Below are 21,192 nucleotides of genomic sequence, written 5' to 3'. Positions count from 1 at the left end.
CAGTTTAGTTTGAAAGTGTTATCTAAATAGGGTTCCTTGTTTATAGGATGTAATTTCGAATAAGCATAATCGGTTGCTTTTCTGATTTTGTATTATTTGATTTTCAAACTTCCTTGTAAATAGGGTTTTCAAACCCTCTGATGTAATCATGAATCTCTTATAAATACAAGCATCCCATAGTTGAGTGGGTATGCAATCGTTGTGGAAAACCTAAGTTTCATAGTTTTATATGGTTTCTAGAGCCTTTTCTGTCTAACGACAAAGATTCCTTTTTTTTCCTTTCCCATCTACGTTTCCATGGCTGAAAACAATGTTTCTGTTGTCCACTCCAACCCTCAAAACACCTTCCATCGCTTCTCCACTGTCGTGAATATCAAACTTGATAGAACCAACTACCCACTGTGGTTGGCTCAAATGCTTCCTATTTTGAATAGTAGGGACCTGATGGGGTATGTCGATGGTACTATGTTGTGTCCCCCAAAACATGTTGCCAACCCCACCACTGTGAACCCTGCTTACACTACTTGGGTTCAACAGGATCAAGTGATCCTCAGCTGGATAAATGGATCTCTGACTGCATCTGTCTTGTCTGTGGTGGCAAGTAAAAGAACTGCTCGAGCTACCTGGGAGGCTCTTGAGCAAAGGTATGCATCTACCTCCGAAAATCGCATTTTGTTTCTCAGAAATGAATTGTTGCAGACCAAGAAGGGTAATCTGTCGGGAATCAAACACATATTTACAACACGAGGCCCATTTTTCTTTTCATTCCTAGTGTTTTAGATAACGAAGGATACATATGTTAGGAATGGGAATGATACCCATACCTTTTATTCTCTTTCTTAACAAGTAAACATGCCCTTATAGACTCATAATAATATCTAGGACTAGTATACGGACAATTACCCTGGTATATACAAGAAACTAACATGCTAATGCTATAGTTGCTTCCGTAAGTTACTTAGCTTGTGTTGACGCGTCATTTGTGTTTGCTCGGCAATCAATTACTGCAGGCTGACAATTTCCTCCTGATGGCACCATTGTTTCCCCCCTTGCACCGATACTAGCCTGAACGGATGACCCAACAGGCGGACAGAAGCATGGTAAATCGGTTTGACAACGAAGTCCCATTGCCCCAACACTAGACTGCAGATTACACTGGCTGTCCTCGAAATAAGTATTACTGTTACATTGTTTTTGGAAGGGGAAAGCACCCAACTCAGTGTCAATCTTTCCTCTAAGTTCCAGCAAAAGGCCTCTCAGCCTTAAACGCTCTGCTTCGAGAATTGCCTGCCCCTGTAATTTCCTAACAAGTTGCTGGTTCAACACCTGCAATTTCTTGACTTCGTCTTCCAAATAAGCTGTATGTGCCTTCTTTTTCTCCCTGTACTTCCGAACTGCTTCTTTATTTCCCGAGGACCTCCTTCTTCGTGGTCTCAGGTTGGAATGCTCTTTATTCTTTGTACCATCGTCATCTTCCGAAGGAAGAACTTGGGTGTGTGTGTGGTAGCAAGTGTGCGTATGTGCAGCTTCAGGGCCAGGTGGGTTGCAAGTGTGAGTGTGAGTGCACGTCCGCGCGGTCTTCAAAAATTCATCGAAAAATGTATCTTCATAAGTTGAACCATGAAAATTGCTAGAGGAATTGGGATTTGGAAGCAAAGCATGGTCTGAAGTAACCACCTCCCCATCATCCATGTTTTCTTTGATTACTTGAAACAAGAACAATTTGAAGCTAAACACACAAGAAATATTATCTGCAAAATACACAATTTGGTCAACTCCCATTTTATTGGTATACAAATTTAATAACTTGATGCATAATTAAACCAAACTTAGTTCTTACTCAAAAGTATGAGGGCTTGACTGCAGGTCCGGGATTCAAAATTGAAGGGAGATGAACTTTGAAGACAAATTTCATTAGCGAAAGTACTTTATCGAAATTTCTGCGGAGTCCCCTTGGACTGCATCCAAATCAAATCTAAATCAAGAACATATACAAGCAGCAGATCCCTCTGAAAAAAAAAATTCAATAACTTATTCGAACATATAAGCAGAAGATCAACCATGAGCTGAACTCAGAAATAGAGGGCTTGAAATGGAAACAAGTTTTTTTGCAGAAATATATATTAAAGAAGATATAAAATTCAACCACAGAAGTAGAGGGTAATTGATAAATTCGATTCCACTGCTGAAGAGAATAAAAACTTTTAAGTGGGGCAATAATATATATGATGGAACAGAACAGAATATAGAAAGCAGACTTTTGTTGCAGAACATAGAAAAGCAAGAAGATGATAGCTTGATCAAATTGTGAGCCAGAAAATTGTGGAATTCTTTGTGAAAGCAGTATGATTTATTAGTTACCTGATATTTGCTTAAGATTCTGTGAACGTGATCTATCTGCCACCCTCAGAAGTCAAACACCACTATTTCTCGTAAAAGGATCCTGGATCCTTTTCCTAGTGAAGTTAGGGATCCCTCAATCTTATTCGTTTATCATACATCATACGGTCAGAAATTATTTAAAATTTAAAATTCAAATATAAATAGTACATAACGAAAACTGATCACACGATATACAATGAACGAACAAGATTACGAAATTCCTAAAATTCCTAGGAAAATGATCCGGCCTATTTCTCTAGCACTTTTGTTGGAGGATAAAATGTCAAACACTCAACGGTATCAACGGTTGCAGTTTTACCAACAGGATATTCAGATTCCTTTTATGGGAATCTTGGAAATTTGTGAATCGTATCTATTCATTGTAAATCGTGCAATCAATTTTTGTCAATTACTATTTTTTTAATTTTAAATAAAAATATTTTAAATAATTTCTAATCGAACGATGTACAATAAACAGACACAATTTACAAATATTCGAAATTCTCGTAAAGAGAATCCAGAAATGAACCGGATTTGTAGTTTTATTCCCAGCGTTGAGATAATACACCTGGCATATTTTGTATTTTTATATGTGCCAGTGCGACAGGGCCTGTGACGTGCTTTTCAGTTCTGGAGCTAATTTTCACACCCATTATTTTAACTTCTTACACATCTATTTTTTCATATAATTAAATATAAGTGTGTAAAATACAATAAATAATGTGCATTTATTATTTCTCTTTCCGCTTCTTCCTTTAAATTTCTTCATTTAAATTGGGTTTATTATCATAATTTGTAGCATAAAATGGAGAATTGTTGAGGCTTTTCAACCGGACCACGTGTCCATGCTGACTAAACAGAAATAAAAATCAGTACACCATACCCTAATTTGGAAAGGGATATCTTCGGATCTCTTCCTTCTAATCTTTCAAATCAGGGATTCTATACTGTTGAAATTTGATTTAACAGTTGAAATTATTATAATTTTTAAAGTGGGCTCATATTTGTAACCGTTGAATCAATTTTCAACTGTAAATATTATCTAATTTAGTAAATTACAAGGAAGGGATCCCTAAATTCTTTCCCCCCTAATTTGACATGCTAACCTGACACACGTACTGGTCTCAACAAACCCCCCACCCAACCCCCACCCACCTACCCGCCAACCGGGGCCTCTCCCTCACACAAACTCTCTAGTTTGACACCTGTACAGAAGGCCACCTCCATAAATTATTAAAATGGCCAATTTTAAACTTCTTTGGTAACCGATTTTAATTTTCAAATTCAAAGAAAGCTGAAAGTTGTATGAAAATAGTTGGGTAATTGCTAATTTATTATGAGGCTAAACACACATCATCTCTCTTAGTGTAAATAATATTATTTGTTAAAAAAAATTAAAAAAATTAAAAAAAAAACCTGAGTTTTCCTTTATATCTAAAACTTGTAAATGGAATTCTTTTTGAGGTCATAAAAAGAAGGGTTTTTATCACAAATGATCCTTTGAATTGACCCAACACCATCAAGATGGTCTCTGAAATTGAAAGTCAATCAATGCAGTCTCTGAAAATAAATGTCGCAAATCAATGTGAACCTTCTATCATAATTTTGTCAAAAAAATTTTGGTATATGTTAATGTGGCACATAAATGGATCCCGCAAGATTTACAGGCTTTTATCATAAATGGTCCCTAAAATTGACCCACACTATAAAGATTGTCTCTTAAATTGAAAATCAATCAATGTAGTCCTTGAAAATAGGTGTCACAAATCAATATGATCCATTTATCACAATTCCATCAAAAATTTTGTTATACACAATGAGATTATCTCAAGGCAGAGCTCGTCATTCTTCACATCACTATGATCACCGAGGGAGTGCTCAACAAGCTCTCCAAGATTAAGGTTGTAAGGATGTTGATCAACCAAATGTCAACGGTAATGTCACAGAAGTCGTCGCCAAAGGTGGTCTCGATCCTGGTCAATTTCGGTGAAGGGTGTCGAAGGGTGAAAAGATGAGTGTCTTGAGATTTTTTTTTTTTTTTTTTCCAGAAAAAAAGATGGCAAAGGCTATCATAGTTGGAGGTAGAAGAGTGGGTTGGGATTGGAGGTAATTGCCGGATTGAGTTTATGGGTTGACAAACTTTTTAATTAATTATTAAACTTATTAAACTTATTTCTAATTTATTTTTAATTTAATTAAATTTGTAGGATTTGTTTATGTATCGCATCAGCAAATAACATTTCGGACCTAGGAGATAATACAAAACATTTCCACCCGGAAGAGAAAGGAGATTTTCTAGCGTGCTGCCCAGTTGGATGTCATTGTTTCAGTAGTGTTTGATCCAAGAATATTTTCAAATCTGGTCATGTAGGCGGACATGAAGTAATCCATGTTCCATGAAGTAGTGTTTATACCATATATTTCATACAAATGCTTTCGTTGTTAACTTGTCGAAACTTGAATTATATAGTTCTAACTCTGAAATAAACATAAAAGAAACAATAAATCAGAAAACAATGTTATACTCTAGTTGAAATTAGGGATAAAATCGCAACATACTGCAAAACACTATAAATATCAAATACTAAAAATACCCTAACTTAAAAAGTAAATCAAATTGCAAAACTTAATTAGCTAACTTTTCCAACCTATGCGATCACTTCGGAGGAGGTCCTTCTAGTCGGATATAGTCGTACATGATACCTGAGAAAGGGCCATTTGCACTTCTGGCCTGAGTAAGATAGATAGTGTTGTTTCCTTCTCGTAGTCGAAAGCTAGGCACAACAACACTGAACAGCCGGTGCAAACCATGAATTCCATGCCTTGCAATAGCATTGTCCTTCCCCATTAGCCTAGTTGTAAAATGATGTCCGCCATTGGGGCTCTGGTCGTTCAATCGAACCTGAAGTTCTGCACCGTTTGCTGAGGCCAACGCCAACTGGAGTATATAATCTCCGGTGTTCGTTACATTTTGAAGTTGAAATAAAATTTGCCATGTGGTTCCCTTATACATATCATTTCCGATATTCCTCGTCACATGAGCGAAAAACCAATCATCACAGTGATTGTCACTACCAACGTTGTAGATGAGATCATGGTCAGGGTATAAATCAGCATACCGATCCCACAAGCTGTATTGTCTAAACTTGTTTGTGTGACTGTTGTTGAACAAATGGTTTGCCAGTGATGGATATGGATCCGGTATGTAGAACTCGGCTGCAGATTGATCAGGGATGCCAATTTCCCACAGGGTTGGACCAATTCTCGGAGGTTCGAAGGTGAGACTACCCAAATTTATTTCACTTGTTGGTTCTATTGTAACGATAGCCTCATATTTGTAGTCCCCAATAATTCCAGGAACAGTTGCATACAGACTACAGTTCCCGGGTCGAACATTTTTAATGAGGAAATTACCTTGATTGTCGGCTCGAGTCCAGAACTGACAGCCCTTGCATTCCCTTTGCCATGATCCCACGTCTCCAGGTGCAGCCAATCCCACATAAGCTGAACTAGCCCTAAATACGCCCTCGTTAATGTATGAATCCCGTATTAGTAGTTGACCGGCAACTCATCCACGTCCATCGGAGCTAGGAAAGTCTTCGGACTCAATGAAATTGTATGGCCAACTGTTTACTTCTTGAAGCATCTGCTCTTTAGCATTATTCCACAGCGAGAGGGACATATTCGACTGATTCGAGCCTGGAACGTCTGAGTCAAGATACACATAGACTGGCCCAAAAACCTTCTTCCATGGCTCCCCTTCTGCATAGCTCATCCCAACTTCGCTCCCAACGTAGTGACCACTGTGAAACTCAGAGAGGGCAGTTGGGCCGACATGAGATGTAAGTACCTGCTTGAATGGCCCCGCTGTGAGAAACTCATCACTGGGTGTGATGATCCAAAACCCTACAGCTTGGTCAATGCAAATCCAACCATGAAGCTTAGTGTCTTTGTTCTCCCTCGAGTACTGGTACTTGTCATCCACCTCTCCTCTAAACTCAGGATTGCTTGGATTCGTTAAAAGAGCAGCTTCTTTATAGGCAAGTTGCCGACCTTTGCCACGGTCTTCGGCTGTTGGCATGAACCTTTGTATGTTGTCTGATACAACCATGAACTTAAATTTATCTTGTATAAGCTTGAAAGCAATTCTAATCTGATCGATATGCAATTGTGGCCACCCTTCTAGACGCTCAAATATGGCGTACGTGTAAAAACCAGTGAGACCACGCTGCATTTTGTACCTCTTGTCAACATTCAAGGGAAGTGTCACGTTACCGAGGGAAACTCATAAGTTTTAGTAAAAGATATCTCAATTTGGTCTGGCGTCACTGTAACAATTTTAAATTTTGTTCCATATAGAGTGTAATAACCATAGTTCCCGGCGTTAAGATCCCAGTAACCTCCTTGTGGGTTAGTTTTGACTTCAAGCAAGTTGTCAATTCCCTTGTACTGGATTCCAACCACGTCTCCTTCGGGAAAAGAAAAGGTGAGTCGAACAAGGCCATTATTTAGCTCCACCAAGTTATGAGTCCGTTGTAGCATCTGAATTTCAAAAACGTCTCCTCCAATTATTAGTAAAAAACGTCAGCTCAGAAGAAGGCCATGTAACTCATCAAGTGTCGTAGATCCGATGCGAAATTGAACAGCATCAACAAAAGAGTCATAGTCTGATGGCAGGCCATGAAGTGTGACAGATATAAGCTCAGAATCAGCTACTGGAGCTCCTGCACTTGCAAGTGCATCTGCGATTTCCTCGATCTGTTGAAGAAATTGAGCAGCTGTGGAATCACCCTTGGAAATTGTACGCAGACGAGATCGGAGATCATGAATATGAGATTGAGAAGCAGCAGCCAATCGTGATTCCAATTTTGCCCAAAGTTCCCGAGAGGAATTAACTCCAACAGTATACGGAATTAGGGTTTCAGACAATGTAGAATTGAGCCAGATGAGAATGTTTTGATCGTTTTCATACCAGGCAACATACTCAGGATTGATGAGAGAAGTACGATTTCCAGAATCGTCCAGGAGCATCTGAGGTGGTGGAGGGGTGGAGCCGTCGACGATGCCAGTGAGATTGTAGCGACGAAAGATCGGAGCGAACAGAGCACTCCAGGTGAGATAATTGGAAGTGGTGAGCTTGATCGGTACCATGGATCCAATATTCTGAATCGTGATTGAGGAGGTCACCGGAGAAACGGCGGTGACAGAAGTGGTCGTCGGAGGAGACTGACGATCATGATCAGTAGAAGCAGAAGGAGAAGAGACAGGAGCCGCCATGAATACTCAAGATTTAGGGTTGCAGAGATCAAGATTGGGGAAGAAGAAAGGTTGCCAGCGAAGAAGCGTGTTTGGATCAGGTCGTGAGACAGAGGGCGATTGATACCATATTGAGAAATAAACTCTTCATATTCTCAAATAATATTACATCCAGTATATATACAAGTGTTGCAACCAATGAGAGTTGCTGAGAGATGCTTTATAACAAACAAAACAAACTCAACTAATATCTAACAGACTATCCAATATCTAAGTAGGATCTTTTATATCTACATTTACATTTGTACCCTCAATAATTAGTACTACCATGCCTGCTCCTTAGAGATCTCCTTGCAGAAATTGTCTTCTCAAAATCACCATTATTAGGAAGGAACAAGAGTAAAACAAGCACCGCCACTGCTGATGCCCCAAGGATGCAACTGCTCCATTGCCGTACCTTATCCATGAAAACTCTATTACCTGGAACAATGTAGTGTTGTTGCAAAAACCACATTGATCGAAAGGAGAAAATGTATGAAAATTCAGCAGTATGATCGTAAACTCAAGTCCATGAAACATTCGAGTGAGATAGACGTCTATTTAATATACCACAATCACAACACATATGCTACGATAGCTTTACATGATAGATACAAATAGTAGAAAAAAAAATATAAATACCATTATGTAAATGGATACAAATAGTAGAAAAGAGTATAAATACCATACTAATATTATGTAAATGGATACAATACTAGAAACATATATTATAATAGATACAAACACTAGAAACATATATTATAATAGATACAAACACTAGAAACATTAAATATCGCGAATAAAAATACAAGTACAAACATTTTTTTTTGTTCGACTATTATAATGTTTATGTTATCAAATGTAATAATATAACTAGTAAAACATGTTTCTAGTATTTGTATCCATTTAGGCGAGTCGAACAAAAAAAATACATATAGTAATATCACGTCCTTGATAACATTTTGTTAGCTAGTGTAAATAAGCAATTTCTAGTAAAATGCTTGTCTCCGTAATTTATTTAGACTTGTGTATATTTTGTATGTAACCATTGAGTTTAAGTTTGTCTCTCGTAGTTCAAGAACATTAAGAAATTTTAAAAACATCTGCACACGACCGGTCTTGACATTTTTGAGGCTCTGGGTGACCTTAAAAATGTGCTTTAATCTCATATAAGAAAAATTATTTGTTTTCACATGCAAGACTTTGATAAAATAATACTTAGAAAAACATTTCAAACTCAATAATTTATGTAAAAACTAATTTATTTTGTATTGAGAGAAGTGAACAAAAAAAAACTCGGGCTTACAAGTAGATGGATGATGAGTTTTGTTTCCCTTCTATCTGAACTTTAAAAGAGTATTTTTATATAACTCGTGAGATATTTTTTCTTATTAACTAACCTTGTCAATATGAGACTAAAAAGATAATTATATTTTCAAGTCTTTAATTGATATGTATAAGTAATGAATGAGCACTAAATTAAACATAGTATTGGTCAAGACATACATACATTAATTTCTTGAAGGCTAATGCTAGGGATACCAAAATTTTAAATCAAATTGTGTAAATCTTATGATGTGATTGTTGATAATTGAATTATTAATTTAAGTGTTGATTAACATGCTTATTTCCTATTGGTGACACTTCATATGGTTTGAAAATTTGTTCTAAAAATTTGGTCTACACATTACTCTTTGTTAAAGGTTAGACTTGAATTGGAATGAATGTCTAAAAACTGCAATCAACATAACAAAGTAATAGCCCCTCCCTAATTTTATGATTTTATAAATTTTTAAAATGCGAATTAACAAAAATGCCCCTTGAGGCGAGGATTGTTGACTTTTGTTGATCATTGTTTAAAGGGATGTACGACCCATTCTTTTAATGTATTTGTGTAGTACTCGCCGAGACAAACACGTGGGCACAAGTGGAATCAAATTTGGAGTTACGGTGAAGATTTTACTGACTTTCGAACTTGAAGTGCAATTTGGTAAATTCATGTTGAGAGATATGTTGTGTGTCTCCCTCTCTTCCGTGTCTCCAACCTTCTCGGCCCACCTCCCATTTGTCACTCACTCTCTCTCTACCTTTATACTCTCTCTTTCTCTCAACTCTTTCTCATCTCTCTCTTTGTGCAAGTGTAGAGAGCCCACGCTACACCATACCACCCTTGCTAGAACGGCGAGCACCAACCCACCACCACCAGCCACTTATGATGGTGGCCACTCCAACAAGCGTAACAAATCTAGATCACCACCTCACCCTATTCCCTACATGCAAAGTCTTCTATCTTCATCCACTTGCACCGAGAGGGCATAACAGTAACACTGCCACACCACCTCATCATTATGGCGATCCCTCTAACCACTAAACCACCACTATAGTACCAATTACCAACCTCCATTTGAGAACTGAGCTCTTTGGGCGTTTGCTGACCAACACCAATCACGATTAGGCTTCCACTAAGTATAGACCAATTCCCTACATTTCTAACTTCAAATTGGTTTTTGTATCATCGATTTTGGTGGTGAATTGAGCTAGATATTAGCTTTGGAAATTGGCCCAGAAATCAGGCCGAACCTGTGCTTCGCGAAAAATGCTAGTACGTTTGTACTTGCAGATGGGTGGGCGCGCGTGGGCATGTGAGGGTGATTGACATGAGCGGCGGCCTGTAGAGGAACCCAAGGTCCATCTTTAGGTTTCTCGACGTGCTGAACCCGATTCTACCATTCATTTTCTGAACAATCGTTTTAAAATAGTTTCTTTATTACTCGTACTTTGTACAAAAAGTGTATATAAATTAGTACGTTATATATTTACGTAAATGGTTTTGTTTCTAGGTGAAACACATCACAAGGATCTTCAATGGCCACGAAATGGGTTCGACCTAGCGACATGATTTGTGAGTAGGTCTTTTCTTTTATATAGCATATATATATTGGTTTAGTTTTAACATATATATTTAATAATGAATTTTCTATGTGATTGCCATAATTAAATTAACATTTATAAGAAAAGTCGTAATGTTGAGAATTATGAAATTATTCAGAATCCTGCGGGATGCACAGGTATGTGTACTATTATGGGATGCCTTAATTATATTTGCAGCCATGAATACTATGTTGACTAGAATTATCGAATCACTGTGGCATGACTATATTTACGTTATCTGCTTATCGTGTGCTGCACCGGTGTTAGTACTCACCCAAGGCTAGGGCTAGTCTTTCATGCGTATGTTCACATTGCATCATACGCTCACTTTGGATCCATTGTAGATGTCAGTCCTATCCTAGATTGCTACAGCCAATTAGGACTCGTATATGATACGCGTAGCGCTAGTCTTCAAGTGATTGTAGTACTAGAGTATAAATCATTATTACACCTAGTCATGTTCATGTCAGAATACCTCTGCATGAACCCATGTGTCAGCACATGTCGAGTTATTGTGATTACCGGTTGTCATGTAGTTTATATGTTGAATATCGTGAATTATTGCATTCTGGTGATATTACTGTTTACAATAAACATTTCATACCATATGTAGTATATTATATGTGGAAACTATACTTGTTTTACGGCGATGGGTTATAACATTTTCAAAAAGGTTTTACAAAGATTCATTTCTTTTAGGCCCACTCATCCTTGTTTTTCGCCCCTCCAGGTTTTAGTGGTAGAGCTTTTGTGTCGACGAGGATTTTTGGCAAAACATTGTTATGGGAATACTCCTAACGGTATAATTCCTCTTTTACTTATGCTCTGACATCACGTGTGAAATGGGTTCATTCCTGCTCACATGCGCACTCTTCCATTTAGGCACTTCTAGGTTTAAATTTATTCACATATTTCGCATCATTACACTCTATGGCTTCATCACCTTCCAGTGTCAGCCAGCACAACTCGATTCGAAGTCCAGGTGAATCTTCCAGGTCGTGGTGTGTCAATGTCACATCCCGGCCCGGGGCGGATCACTTCCCGGGCCCGCTCCACCACCGTAGCACGATATTGTCCGCTTTGGGCTTACCATTCCCTCACGGTTTTGTTTTTGGGAACTCACGAGCAACTTCCCAGAGGGTCACCCATCCTGGGAGTGCTCTAGCCCTCTACTCGCTTAACTTTGGAGTTCCTACGGAACCCGAAGCCAGTGAGCTCCCAAAAACAAAACCGTGAGGGAATGGTAAGCCCAAAGCGGACAATATCGTGCTACGGTGGTGGAGCGGGCCCGGGAAGTGATCCGCCCCGGGCCGGGATGTGACATTGGTATCAGAGCCTAACCCTGGTCGCGAGTGTGCCGACGAGGACGTCGGGCCCCTAAGGGGGGTGGATTGTGACATCCCACATCGCCCAGGGGACTGATCCTTAAATGTATATTCCCATCCTACCTAGCACGAGGCCTTTTGGGAGCTCACTGGCTTCGGGTTCCGTAGGAACTCCGAAGTTAAGCGAGAAGAGGGCTGGAGCACTCCCAGGATGGGTGACCCTCTGGGAAGTTGCTCGTGAGTTCCCAAAAACAAAACCGTGAGGGAATGGTAAGCCCAAAGCGGACAATATCGTGCTACGGTAGCGGAAGCGGGCCCGGGAAGTGATCCGCCCCGGGTTGGGATGTGACAGTCAACAACTAGCTAGTAATTAAAAGAAATTAAAATCAAACATAAATTCATAAAAAATGGAAAAATAAAAATAAAAAGCACATAGCATTTTGAACTCAAGATATTTTGTTAATTTTAAACAACAAAATCATTGCTTCTGATCAAACTTTGAAAAGAAATTCATAAAAACTGGAAAGTGAAAAAATGCACATAGCTTTTTGAACCCAGAATCTCCTCGTTATTTTTAAACAACATAAGCCACCACTTCTGGTTAAACTTCTTGATCATTTGACCAAATTTCATAAAGGTGTACACTTATGAAAGAAATTCGTAAAAAAATTGGAAACTAAATAAATACACACAGTGTTTCTTGTTAATTTTAAAGAACCAAAACCACTGGTTCTAGTTAAACTTATTTGTAATTTAACCAAATTTTATAAATTTATACTCTTATAAAATATACGAATATACCACCTAAACAATTTTGATGCTCCCAATTTTTTGGGCCCCAAACAGTCACCCAAGTTGGGTGACCCAACCCGCACTAGGCTGGACCGGGCCTGCATGTAGAGGGTGTAAGCTCGCTGCCATGCGTATGCATTAATGTAGTATAAAATGAGCTATTTAGTTGTGGGTTCATTTGTATGAGTAACTTAACTAGGTTTTAGTTAAAGCCCATATGATTCTAAGTCTCCACAAAACCCTAGCATAGGTGCTTGCCGCATGACTAGTTTTATGTTTTTGTGCAAATTTAACATGCAAGATAATTAGTAGTGGTTTTTGGTTTTATCCTTTCACATACTTATCTCTTCATAAACTCTATCAGACTATGTGATTAGGGTTACCATGAAGATCTTGCAGTGTGTAATGAGGAAGAACAGTTTTAGTACAAAGAGAAGAAGATGAGAGAAAATATGTACCTTTGTATATATATTTCTTAATGAGCAAGTAATACATGAAAGTTCTTATTTATACAAAATAATCTCAACTAGATAACTAAAAGAACTTCTAATCTTATGACAAGTGGCACAATCTCACTCATCAATTCATATACTTTATCATCCCCTCAAATTCATGCTTTGAAGATCCAAGCATTAGATTGTTACAATGAATTTAAAACGACCATTAGATAGTGATTGAATGATAATCTGCAATTGGACGTAAATCGAAGTCCTAACATTTAAATTGAACTGAATGTCGATGATTGGAATTAGAGATTTTCTCTCTATTGGCTAGGTTTAGTCAAAGTGTAAGAGAGAGAGAGAGTAGGAAGCTAGCTCAATGGCGAGTCCAGCGACGCAGTTTGGGGGTCTCGGCAATGTGGAAGTCGTTGGGTGATGGGGATTAGACAGTTAGGTGTTGCTGGTATTTTAGGTTTTGGAATTTCAAATACAAATAAAAGAAGTTAACAACATTAACTCACTTTTAATTTTATGAAATGTACGAAATAAATCAATATTGATGAGATTTATTACCTGATCTATTTTTATTTAATAGTAGAAACACAGTACAAGAAGATGTCATCGAAGTATACTTTTTTTGGTGACCAAATTCTTGATATGATCTGAAAGAATGAGCACACAACAAACAAGCAGAATAAATCTCTTACGTGGCAGGCCACAGTAAACAAAGAACATACAAGAACTAACGGTGAAAATCTGCTACAATAGATTTTATTGACATCGAGGATCACAAAGTCATCGCTAAAAAGCGAGGCCACACAAACCTCTAGGAGGTACAAATATACACAAAAATAAGTAAGCCAAAAAATAAACCAATTTCGACTCATCTCCACAATAATAAAACAGGGCACGCTCATCTCGACCATCAAAAACCTCAGTAAATCTGCCATAGTCACAACTCAATCAAGATTCACCTGTCACTAATCTGGGCATGGAAAGTAATTCGACGACAGATCTTGACCATGGTCCAAGACCATCCTGTGTCAATATAATCCGCAACATTCATGGCCCAAACAAGCTGATTCTAACTCGAATATAGGCGTGGAAGTTGAGTCAGCCGTAAAAACTGTCGAGAGCAAAGAGATGGGCTTGAGAAACATAGAGGGTTGCGTACATTATATATACAGACTTATATACACCATATATAGGTCAAAGGGAGAAAAAATACGTATTGGGAATTCTGCAAATACTTAATTCTGGCACAGTTTCAAAGCAAATATCTTAAAAATTTTGCTTTGCTTAAACCATAGACCTTAATACCGAAAAATAAAAACAAATAGAAATTTTTGTGCCACCATTACGATCGACGACCATCCTTTTCTCAACTCTTGGCATAACTAATGACAATTCTTCAAAGTACCCAAGTTTAGATCCAACTTAGACTCATACTCATATTCAGACCTTCCTAGATCTTAAATTCGATCATGACCCCGATGACATGAATGACCTGGACAATTTTGGCACATACCAAGATGACCCCAACGTCTCTGGTGATTTTGATGACCTAGAAGATGATTCCGTCAGTACCTACTTCGACATTACCAAAGATGACTTCGACAATACCCCGCAACGTCTTTATTACCACACTGGCGAGCAAATGTAGTCATCTTTCAGCTTTTTCGGCCAGTGTTTTTTATCTTGTATAGAAAATTTAACTTTAGAACGACATATTATATGATGTTTGACCTAAAAATAGTCTCCAAGCCTTCTGTGAGGATGTGAAAGTAAAAAAGTTTCACATCGGTAAAAAAGTGTAGTGAATGCTAACTGTGTAACTTGTAATGACTTGAGTTACTCCTTATATTGCCGATTTTATGGTGGAACCCCAACTTTTTCATGATACCAGAGGAGTTGACCCACGTTTGAGGCCCAACGACCACGTGCATTCCACGTCACCCAATTCGTATTCTCCACGCATTTGGCTTGAAATGCCCAACAACGATATGTGCTCAATGTCATCCAATTCATGTTGTACATGCCTTTGGCTTGAGATGTGTTGAGGATGTAAAGGTAAAATAGTCACATCAGTGAAAGGAAAAACATTTTAAGGGCTTGTAAAAGATTGAGCTACATCTCATATTACCAATTGATTTTATAATGAAACCTCAATTTTTTTCACCTTTAATATTTAGCGTTCTTATACTCAACCATGACATTACATGCAAGCCTTGGATGTGGTCCGAGGCCCAAGATTATTGATGAATCAAAGTTGTTATTTCCATTGCTTGTGGTTGATTAAGATATTCATCGTATATGTAAAAGACATTATTTCCGCAATCATAAATAACATTTGGAAATACGATTGCAGTCTTTTTTACTAGTCTAAACTAGAACAATACTTGTTGCTGAATTCCTGTTTTAATTCAATTAGATTTGGAAATGTGTCCAAATAATTTAAATTACAAACACAAACTAGATACATATTGAAAACTAATTGAGTGAAAGCAAGAGTGGCTACTGAAAATATTGTTTTCCAAACTAAACTGAAAACAACGTTGAACAGAACACCATTTCAAACTCAAACGTGTCAAGCAACACTAACCTTGAATCCTCCCCTTTGCGTAACGATAGAGCTAGCTCGCTTCGGGTAGAGCTCTGCTGCGAATGCAAATATTCATACGCGTTACGGCGGGACACATGTCATCACCATATCAAAACACGTTAGCACACTTGAACCCAGTGACAATGATCGAGAAACCACTGCCGTGTTTGGCCCCACTGAACAGCCGAGTGTAGTTGTTGAAAGCTATTTCGGTCGCAGAGAAGCATAGCTCTTAAGGATCTAGTTGAACCAATGAGATTGATGTTAGGTATTCAGTTCCATGCAGTGGGGACCGCGATTAGGAAGGGAAGAACAAGTTCGGAGAGTTTCTACACACTCTTGTCTTCTTTACAATTTCTTCTTGCTTCCCTTGTTTTTTTTTTTTTTTTTTTTCACCAAATGATATTATCTACACTAAAAGAGATGGGATAAAATTAACTCATAATGGTTTAACAATGATGTGGTTCAAATTTACCTTTAAAAAGAATCAAACTTAAAACATTTCATACATACATTATTTGGAGCCACATGCTCTTCTTTAGCACACTGGTTGACCCCCACCTCATTTAGATACCCAAAAATTATAGATGGGGTTTAGTTGGTGGCCAGTAGTTGAGAATGAATTCCAAGCTTGCATTCTATAAGGCATATTCTGAATTCGATTCTTGACGCTGATGAATCGCATAATGATCGTCAGGGGATGCTGAAATGCTTCTGTGAGTTTTTTTTGCCACTAAAAAAAATGAACTGTCGTAGTAAAATTACTGGCTGATCTCCTTTTCTAAGACAAAAAAATCTATATAGGATTTAGTCACAAAATTAAATAATCAAGAGTATAATTAATCAAAAAGTGTCAGAAAACAACGTTTGCTTTGGGCCGGCTCTATTTTGGTGAAAATATAATTTTTTTAATAATAGTTGCATTTACTGGGAATGCTTTTGTGAATAACATATCTTTCTAGTATAAACTCTATAATTGGAATTGTTTAATTTTTTTAATTTTCATTTGAAGATCATTTCTACATAAATATTATTCAAATTAAATGTCATTTAGTCATATATATGTAACCAATAAATAGACGATTCATTATGAATATGTTACTAGGTACTCACACTGTCGATTTATTTCATATATTTAGATGACTAAACGATCTTCAAATTAAATAATATTTTTATAGAAACAATCTTCAATAAAAATTAAAAAATTACACAATTTTGACTATAAAACTTGTATGAAAAAACATACGTTAATTGGGGCTTTTTAAAAAAAAAAAAAAAAAAAAAAAAAAGGGACAACTGATGGCAAACCACGGTTATCCATTCATTCCGTAGGCCGGGAAGACTCATAAAGACATTTCAACCTCCGTCTGGGTACAAGTCTGGCTTCCACAGGCATCAGGTTTCGAACCCAAGACCTCTAATTTTTAGTTTTAAAGAAGTCTCATAATCAGTCATTTATTATTAGACCATCAGCTTATGATTACCGTAATAGGGGTTAGGGGAACACTATTTTTTGGCAAGTGAGCTTTCCTATATTCATGAGAAGATATAGAGAAATTTTTAATTTTAACTAAAATACAAGTGGTATATTACATGTTTTTATGTAAGTGATAAAAATTTTACTTTTTAAATTATTAATATTTTAACACATATATCCTATTATTTGCATACATGTACCGATCACGTTGAAAAATATCCCGAAGATATGGGACAACAATTTAAAAGCTCGTATTTTACTTGGCTTCAAAGGGAAGAAGAAGCGTTTAAGCAACCGCGCTCTCTTTTGTCTCTCCCTCGATAGATTTTGGCCGAATCTCCTAATAGTTGGAGAAGACAGAGCATATTTTGCATCGCAACTCTAATGACACTTCTCTGCTCACTTTGAAGGTAACCCGAAATAAAAAAAATATGAAAATTTTTGTTCTTTACGATTTCTCTTTACCAAGGAAAGCTAGTTTTGCTTGATCTTTTAGTTAGCTGTTTTGAGGCGTTAATTTTTTTTAGGATTGGTAAATTAACAGTGAGTTTTGTTCATATTAATTGTTTTTGCTGTGCTATTATTCAGTTAAATGAAAAGGGGTCTCTTTTGTTTGAAATTGTAATATAGGGATTTTATGTTCTTCAATTTCTTGTAGTTTCACAAGGTATATATCATGATTTATTGCTTTTTGTTTCCTAATTTTGCAAATTATTTGTAACTTACTAGTTTTTGTTTTCTGTATTTTTCTTATGTGGAATAGAGGGTAAAGTTAAGCCGTTTCTGAATCGTTGATCTGGTTGATGTTTGCAGAATACATTTTCTGGTTATGGAAATACTCTCCTACAGTTCTGCACCATGCTGTGATGCTGTAAGTTTAAGGGCAAAATTAGTCGAGAAAAGCTCAAATTTACATCGATCCAGGCTCCCAGATTTTAGGAAAAAAAGAGTTTATGGTGTTCGATTTGATTCCAGAAGTAGGTTGTTGAACTGTCATAGTTTAGATCAGTCTTTCTTGAAGCAGCTAAATCGCCTGGGAGGTTTTAGGTTACCCAACACCAGTGAAAACTTCAGGCATGTTGGTCCGATTTTATCTAGTGGAAGCTCGGATGGCTATGTAATTGGCACGGCTGAGGATGCAAATGTTTCAGAAACGGGGGAATCTGTTACTAAGGTTTTGATTCCTGGTCTACCTGACGAACCCAAAGGCGAATTTGGTGCCCCAATAAGTAGTTGCTTTTGGGAATGGAAGCCCAAATTCAATGTGCATTATGAGAAAGCTGGATGCGATAACTTGGGATCCCCTCCAGTATTGTTTCTTCCTGGTTTTGGGGTTGGCTCTTTTCACTATGAGAAGCAACTGAAAGATTTGGGGCGTGATTTTAGAGTATGGGCAATTGATTTTCTTGGGCAGGGTAGGTCATTGCCATTTGAAGACCCTGCCCCTCGTATTAATGAAGAAGGTATGTCCGACAGGCAAGATATAGCGTGGGGTTTTGGAGAAAAAACCGAACCATGGGCAAGCGAGCTTGTCTACTCTATTGATTTATGGCAGGATCAAGTTCGTTACTTCATAGAAGAGGTACACTATAGCATTAAATCTATTTCCTTGTTCCATTATTTGATGGATACAAAGAATCATATTTATAGGTTCTTTTAGTAGATAATAATGATATTGTAGCTCATGGATCCTCTGTTTGTTAAAGTTTGGGAAGCATTTTTGATAACTTGGTCTATTTCCTTTGTTCTCTTTCCATTAGTATTCATGCTAATTTGAGCATTTTACATGGTTCATTTGCTTGAGTTTGCTATGACTTAATACTTTTCTGCCAGGGAATATCATCTAATTTTAGTTTTTTCTTTATGAGAAGTAGCTCTCTTCATCACTTCCTTGACTGTCTACTCATGAGCAATATAAATGCAACCATTTTTCTTGCAGGTAATTGGTGAACCTGTCTATATTGCGGGGAACTCGCTAGGAGGATTTGTTGCTTTGTATTTTGCCGCATGTAACCCTCATTTGGTGAAAGGTGTTACATTGCTGAATGCAACTCCTTTCTGGGGATTTCTACCTAATCCCATAAGATCTCCAAGACTAGCAAAAATATTCCCATCGGCAGGATCATTTCCGTTACCTGCCAGTGTGAGAAAGCTCACAGAAATACTGTAAGTTCTTATAGCTGGCATAATTCTATAAGATATGTTTTACAATTCAGGTTGTAATTTAGTATATTTTAGATCAGTAAATGATAGGCTGTAAAACATCTTTGACATAGTTAGGAGCTTTGCATGGATGCTGCAATTATCTTTCCATATTTACCAGCAATCGAGTTAAAACTGTTTGAGCTTGCTTCATTGGTTTCAGTTGGCAAAAAATTAGTGATCCTCAGAGTATAGCGGAGGTACTCAAACAAGTTTATGCAGATCATTCAACAAACGTTGACAAAGTATTTTCCCGTATACTTGAGACATCAGAGCATCCAGCCGCTGCTGCATCATTGGCCTCAATTATGCTTGCTCCTCAAGGAAAATTATCCTTTAAGGAGGCTTTGTCCAGGTAGACATTATAACGTATATGCATGAAGACAATTTTGTATGTGCTTTCGTTTTTCTGGTCCAAGTTAAGTGAGACGCACCAGCACATTTTTTCTGTAGATGTCAAATGAACAACACACCGATTTGTCTTATGTATGGAAAAGAAGATCCATGGGTGAAACCTATTTGGGGCCTTCAGGTGAAGCAACAAGTGCCTGAAGCTCCATATTACGAGATCAGTCCAGCTGGTCACTGCCCTCACGATGAAGTTCCTGAGGTAAGCAGCATTTCACTAATTAGCACAGAATTATCCTTTTACGCATGTTGAATATTTGCTTTTGCAGGAATAGTTGGCATATATTATCGCTGTTATCTATGCTTTAATTTGGATACACATTAAAAGTTTGTGTATTTTAGGTCAGTAAAGTAGGAAAGTAAATCTTGTGTATTTTTTGTGATTTTGTGTAAAAGTTTCTTACACAGCAAGAGTAACTCTTGTTAATTATTTGTAAATTTTTCTTGTACTGGAATCATGAAAATAGATATATAGATATTTCATTCATCCAAGTTGAGAGATTCAGCGAAGTTGATTGGTGTGATTTTTTGAAGAAGAGAATGCATGTATAAACCATATTCGCTATCAGCTTTTCGTTGGAGCACTTTCGATTGGATTTTTGGATTTCCCGTTTGATGATTCCTATCTTGTTTTTCGTTCTTAGAAGACTTATTGTCATCGTAATGCAGGTTGTGAATTACTTATTACGCGGGTGGATCAAAAACCTGGAGGGTCGGGGTTTAGTTGCATTGCCTTTGATTGATGTCCCAGAAGGTACGCAGAACAACATTGCCAGGGACTTGGAATTTGTGAGAGATGGATCGAAAAAGTCAGTAAACGTTCGGTTCTTTGCATCCAAGTTCTCACTTTGGGACATGATCAGTTCTTATATCAGATCCCTCTTTCGGAAGTTATAGCTCAAATCATAAAGTAGCATCAGATTCAAAGAAGAATCATGAACATGAAGGGAATAGAATGTAGATGTTGAAATGTATCATATATATATACGACGTATATAAAGTTGTTATATGTATTACTTCTGTCATTGAAGCCACTTTGTCTCGCTGAATATTTACTTATAGCAAGAGTGACGATATTGTCACTTCCAATCTACTCACTCCATCCAACTACCTTTCATGCTTCCCACCCTTTACAGAGATCTGGGTAAAACTAGCTTTCTAAAACTGATTTGTAATGAACAAAAATTCTCTCCAGCGCACGCGGGGTGAGGGCATGGGTTGCTTGCATATGACCCGTATTGACAGTGTATTGATAAGGTATGCCACCATATTGATTAATATAGATTTTGTATCGTAATTATACCATATTATACTCCTAATATGGTGCGATGCATTGTC

The 21,192-nt window shown here is 37.4% G+C and overlaps 3 protein-coding genes across 8 annotated transcripts; 1 reads left to right on the top strand and 2 right to left on the bottom strand.

Annotated features, from left to right (window-relative positions):
- Positions 1 to 733: 733 nt before the first annotated feature.
- On the bottom strand, positions 734 to 2,439 carry LOC103945542 (basic leucine zipper 23). 5 transcript variants are annotated; one of them, XM_009356124.3, is made up of 3 exons: positions 2,362 to 2,439; positions 1,841 to 2,009; positions 734 to 1,751 (listed from the first exon to the last, which is right to left on the bottom strand). In XM_009356124.3, exon 3 carries the CDS (start codon positions 1,690 to 1,692, stop codon positions 955 to 957), a length of 738 nt encoding a protein of 245 aa, XP_009354399.2. In that variant the 5' UTR covers positions 1,693 to 1,751; positions 1,841 to 2,009; positions 2,362 to 2,439; the 3' UTR covers positions 734 to 954. The 5 variants fall into 5 exon arrangements, with proteins under 5 accessions (XP_009354399.2, XP_048426155.1, XP_048426152.1 ...); XM_048570198.1 differs by having other exon boundaries at positions 1,841 to 1,958; positions 2,362 to 2,380; XM_048570195.1 differs by lacking the exon at positions 2,362 to 2,439 and adding an exon at positions 2,147 to 2,350.
- Positions 2,440 to 4,938: 2,499 nt separating this feature from the next.
- On the bottom strand, positions 4,939 to 7,659 carry LOC125470735 (probable rhamnogalacturonate lyase B). The gene is given in 3 exon segments (XM_048570219.1): positions 4,939 to 6,507; positions 6,753 to 6,924; positions 7,027 to 7,659. Coding segments are annotated over 3 exon segments (2,274 nt in total). The 3' UTR covers positions 4,939 to 5,038.
- Positions 7,660 to 17,496: 9,837 nt separating this feature from the next.
- On the top strand, positions 17,497 to 20,882 carry LOC103945540 (pheophytinase, chloroplastic). Of its 2 annotated transcripts, none has more exons than XM_009356121.3 (6): positions 17,497 to 17,654; positions 18,058 to 18,826; positions 19,184 to 19,410; positions 19,610 to 19,801; positions 19,900 to 20,056; positions 20,524 to 20,882. In XM_009356121.3, the coding sequence occupies exons 2-6, from the start codon at positions 18,074 to 18,076 to the stop codon at positions 20,749 to 20,751; spliced, it is 1,557 nt and encodes a 518-aa protein (XP_009354396.2). In that variant the 5' UTR covers positions 17,497 to 17,654; positions 18,058 to 18,073; the 3' UTR covers positions 20,752 to 20,882. The 2 variants fall into 2 exon arrangements, with proteins under 2 accessions (XP_009354396.2, XP_018502571.2); XM_018647055.2 differs by having other exon boundaries at positions 17,504 to 17,654; positions 18,008 to 18,826.
- The last annotated feature ends 310 nt before the right edge of the window (positions 20,883 to 21,192 follow it).

Source organism: the organism of the source record quoted next, unplaced genomic scaffold, assembly GCF_019419815.1.
Source record: "Pyrus x bretschneideri cultivar Hongxiangsu unplaced genomic scaffold, Pyrus_bretschneideri_v1 Contig52, whole genome shotgun sequence".
Taxonomy (NCBI): Eukaryota; Viridiplantae; Streptophyta; class Magnoliopsida; order Rosales; family Rosaceae; genus Pyrus; species Pyrus x bretschneideri.
Note: the sequence above shows the minus strand (reverse complement) of the source record. Positions and strands in the feature narration are given on the sequence as shown.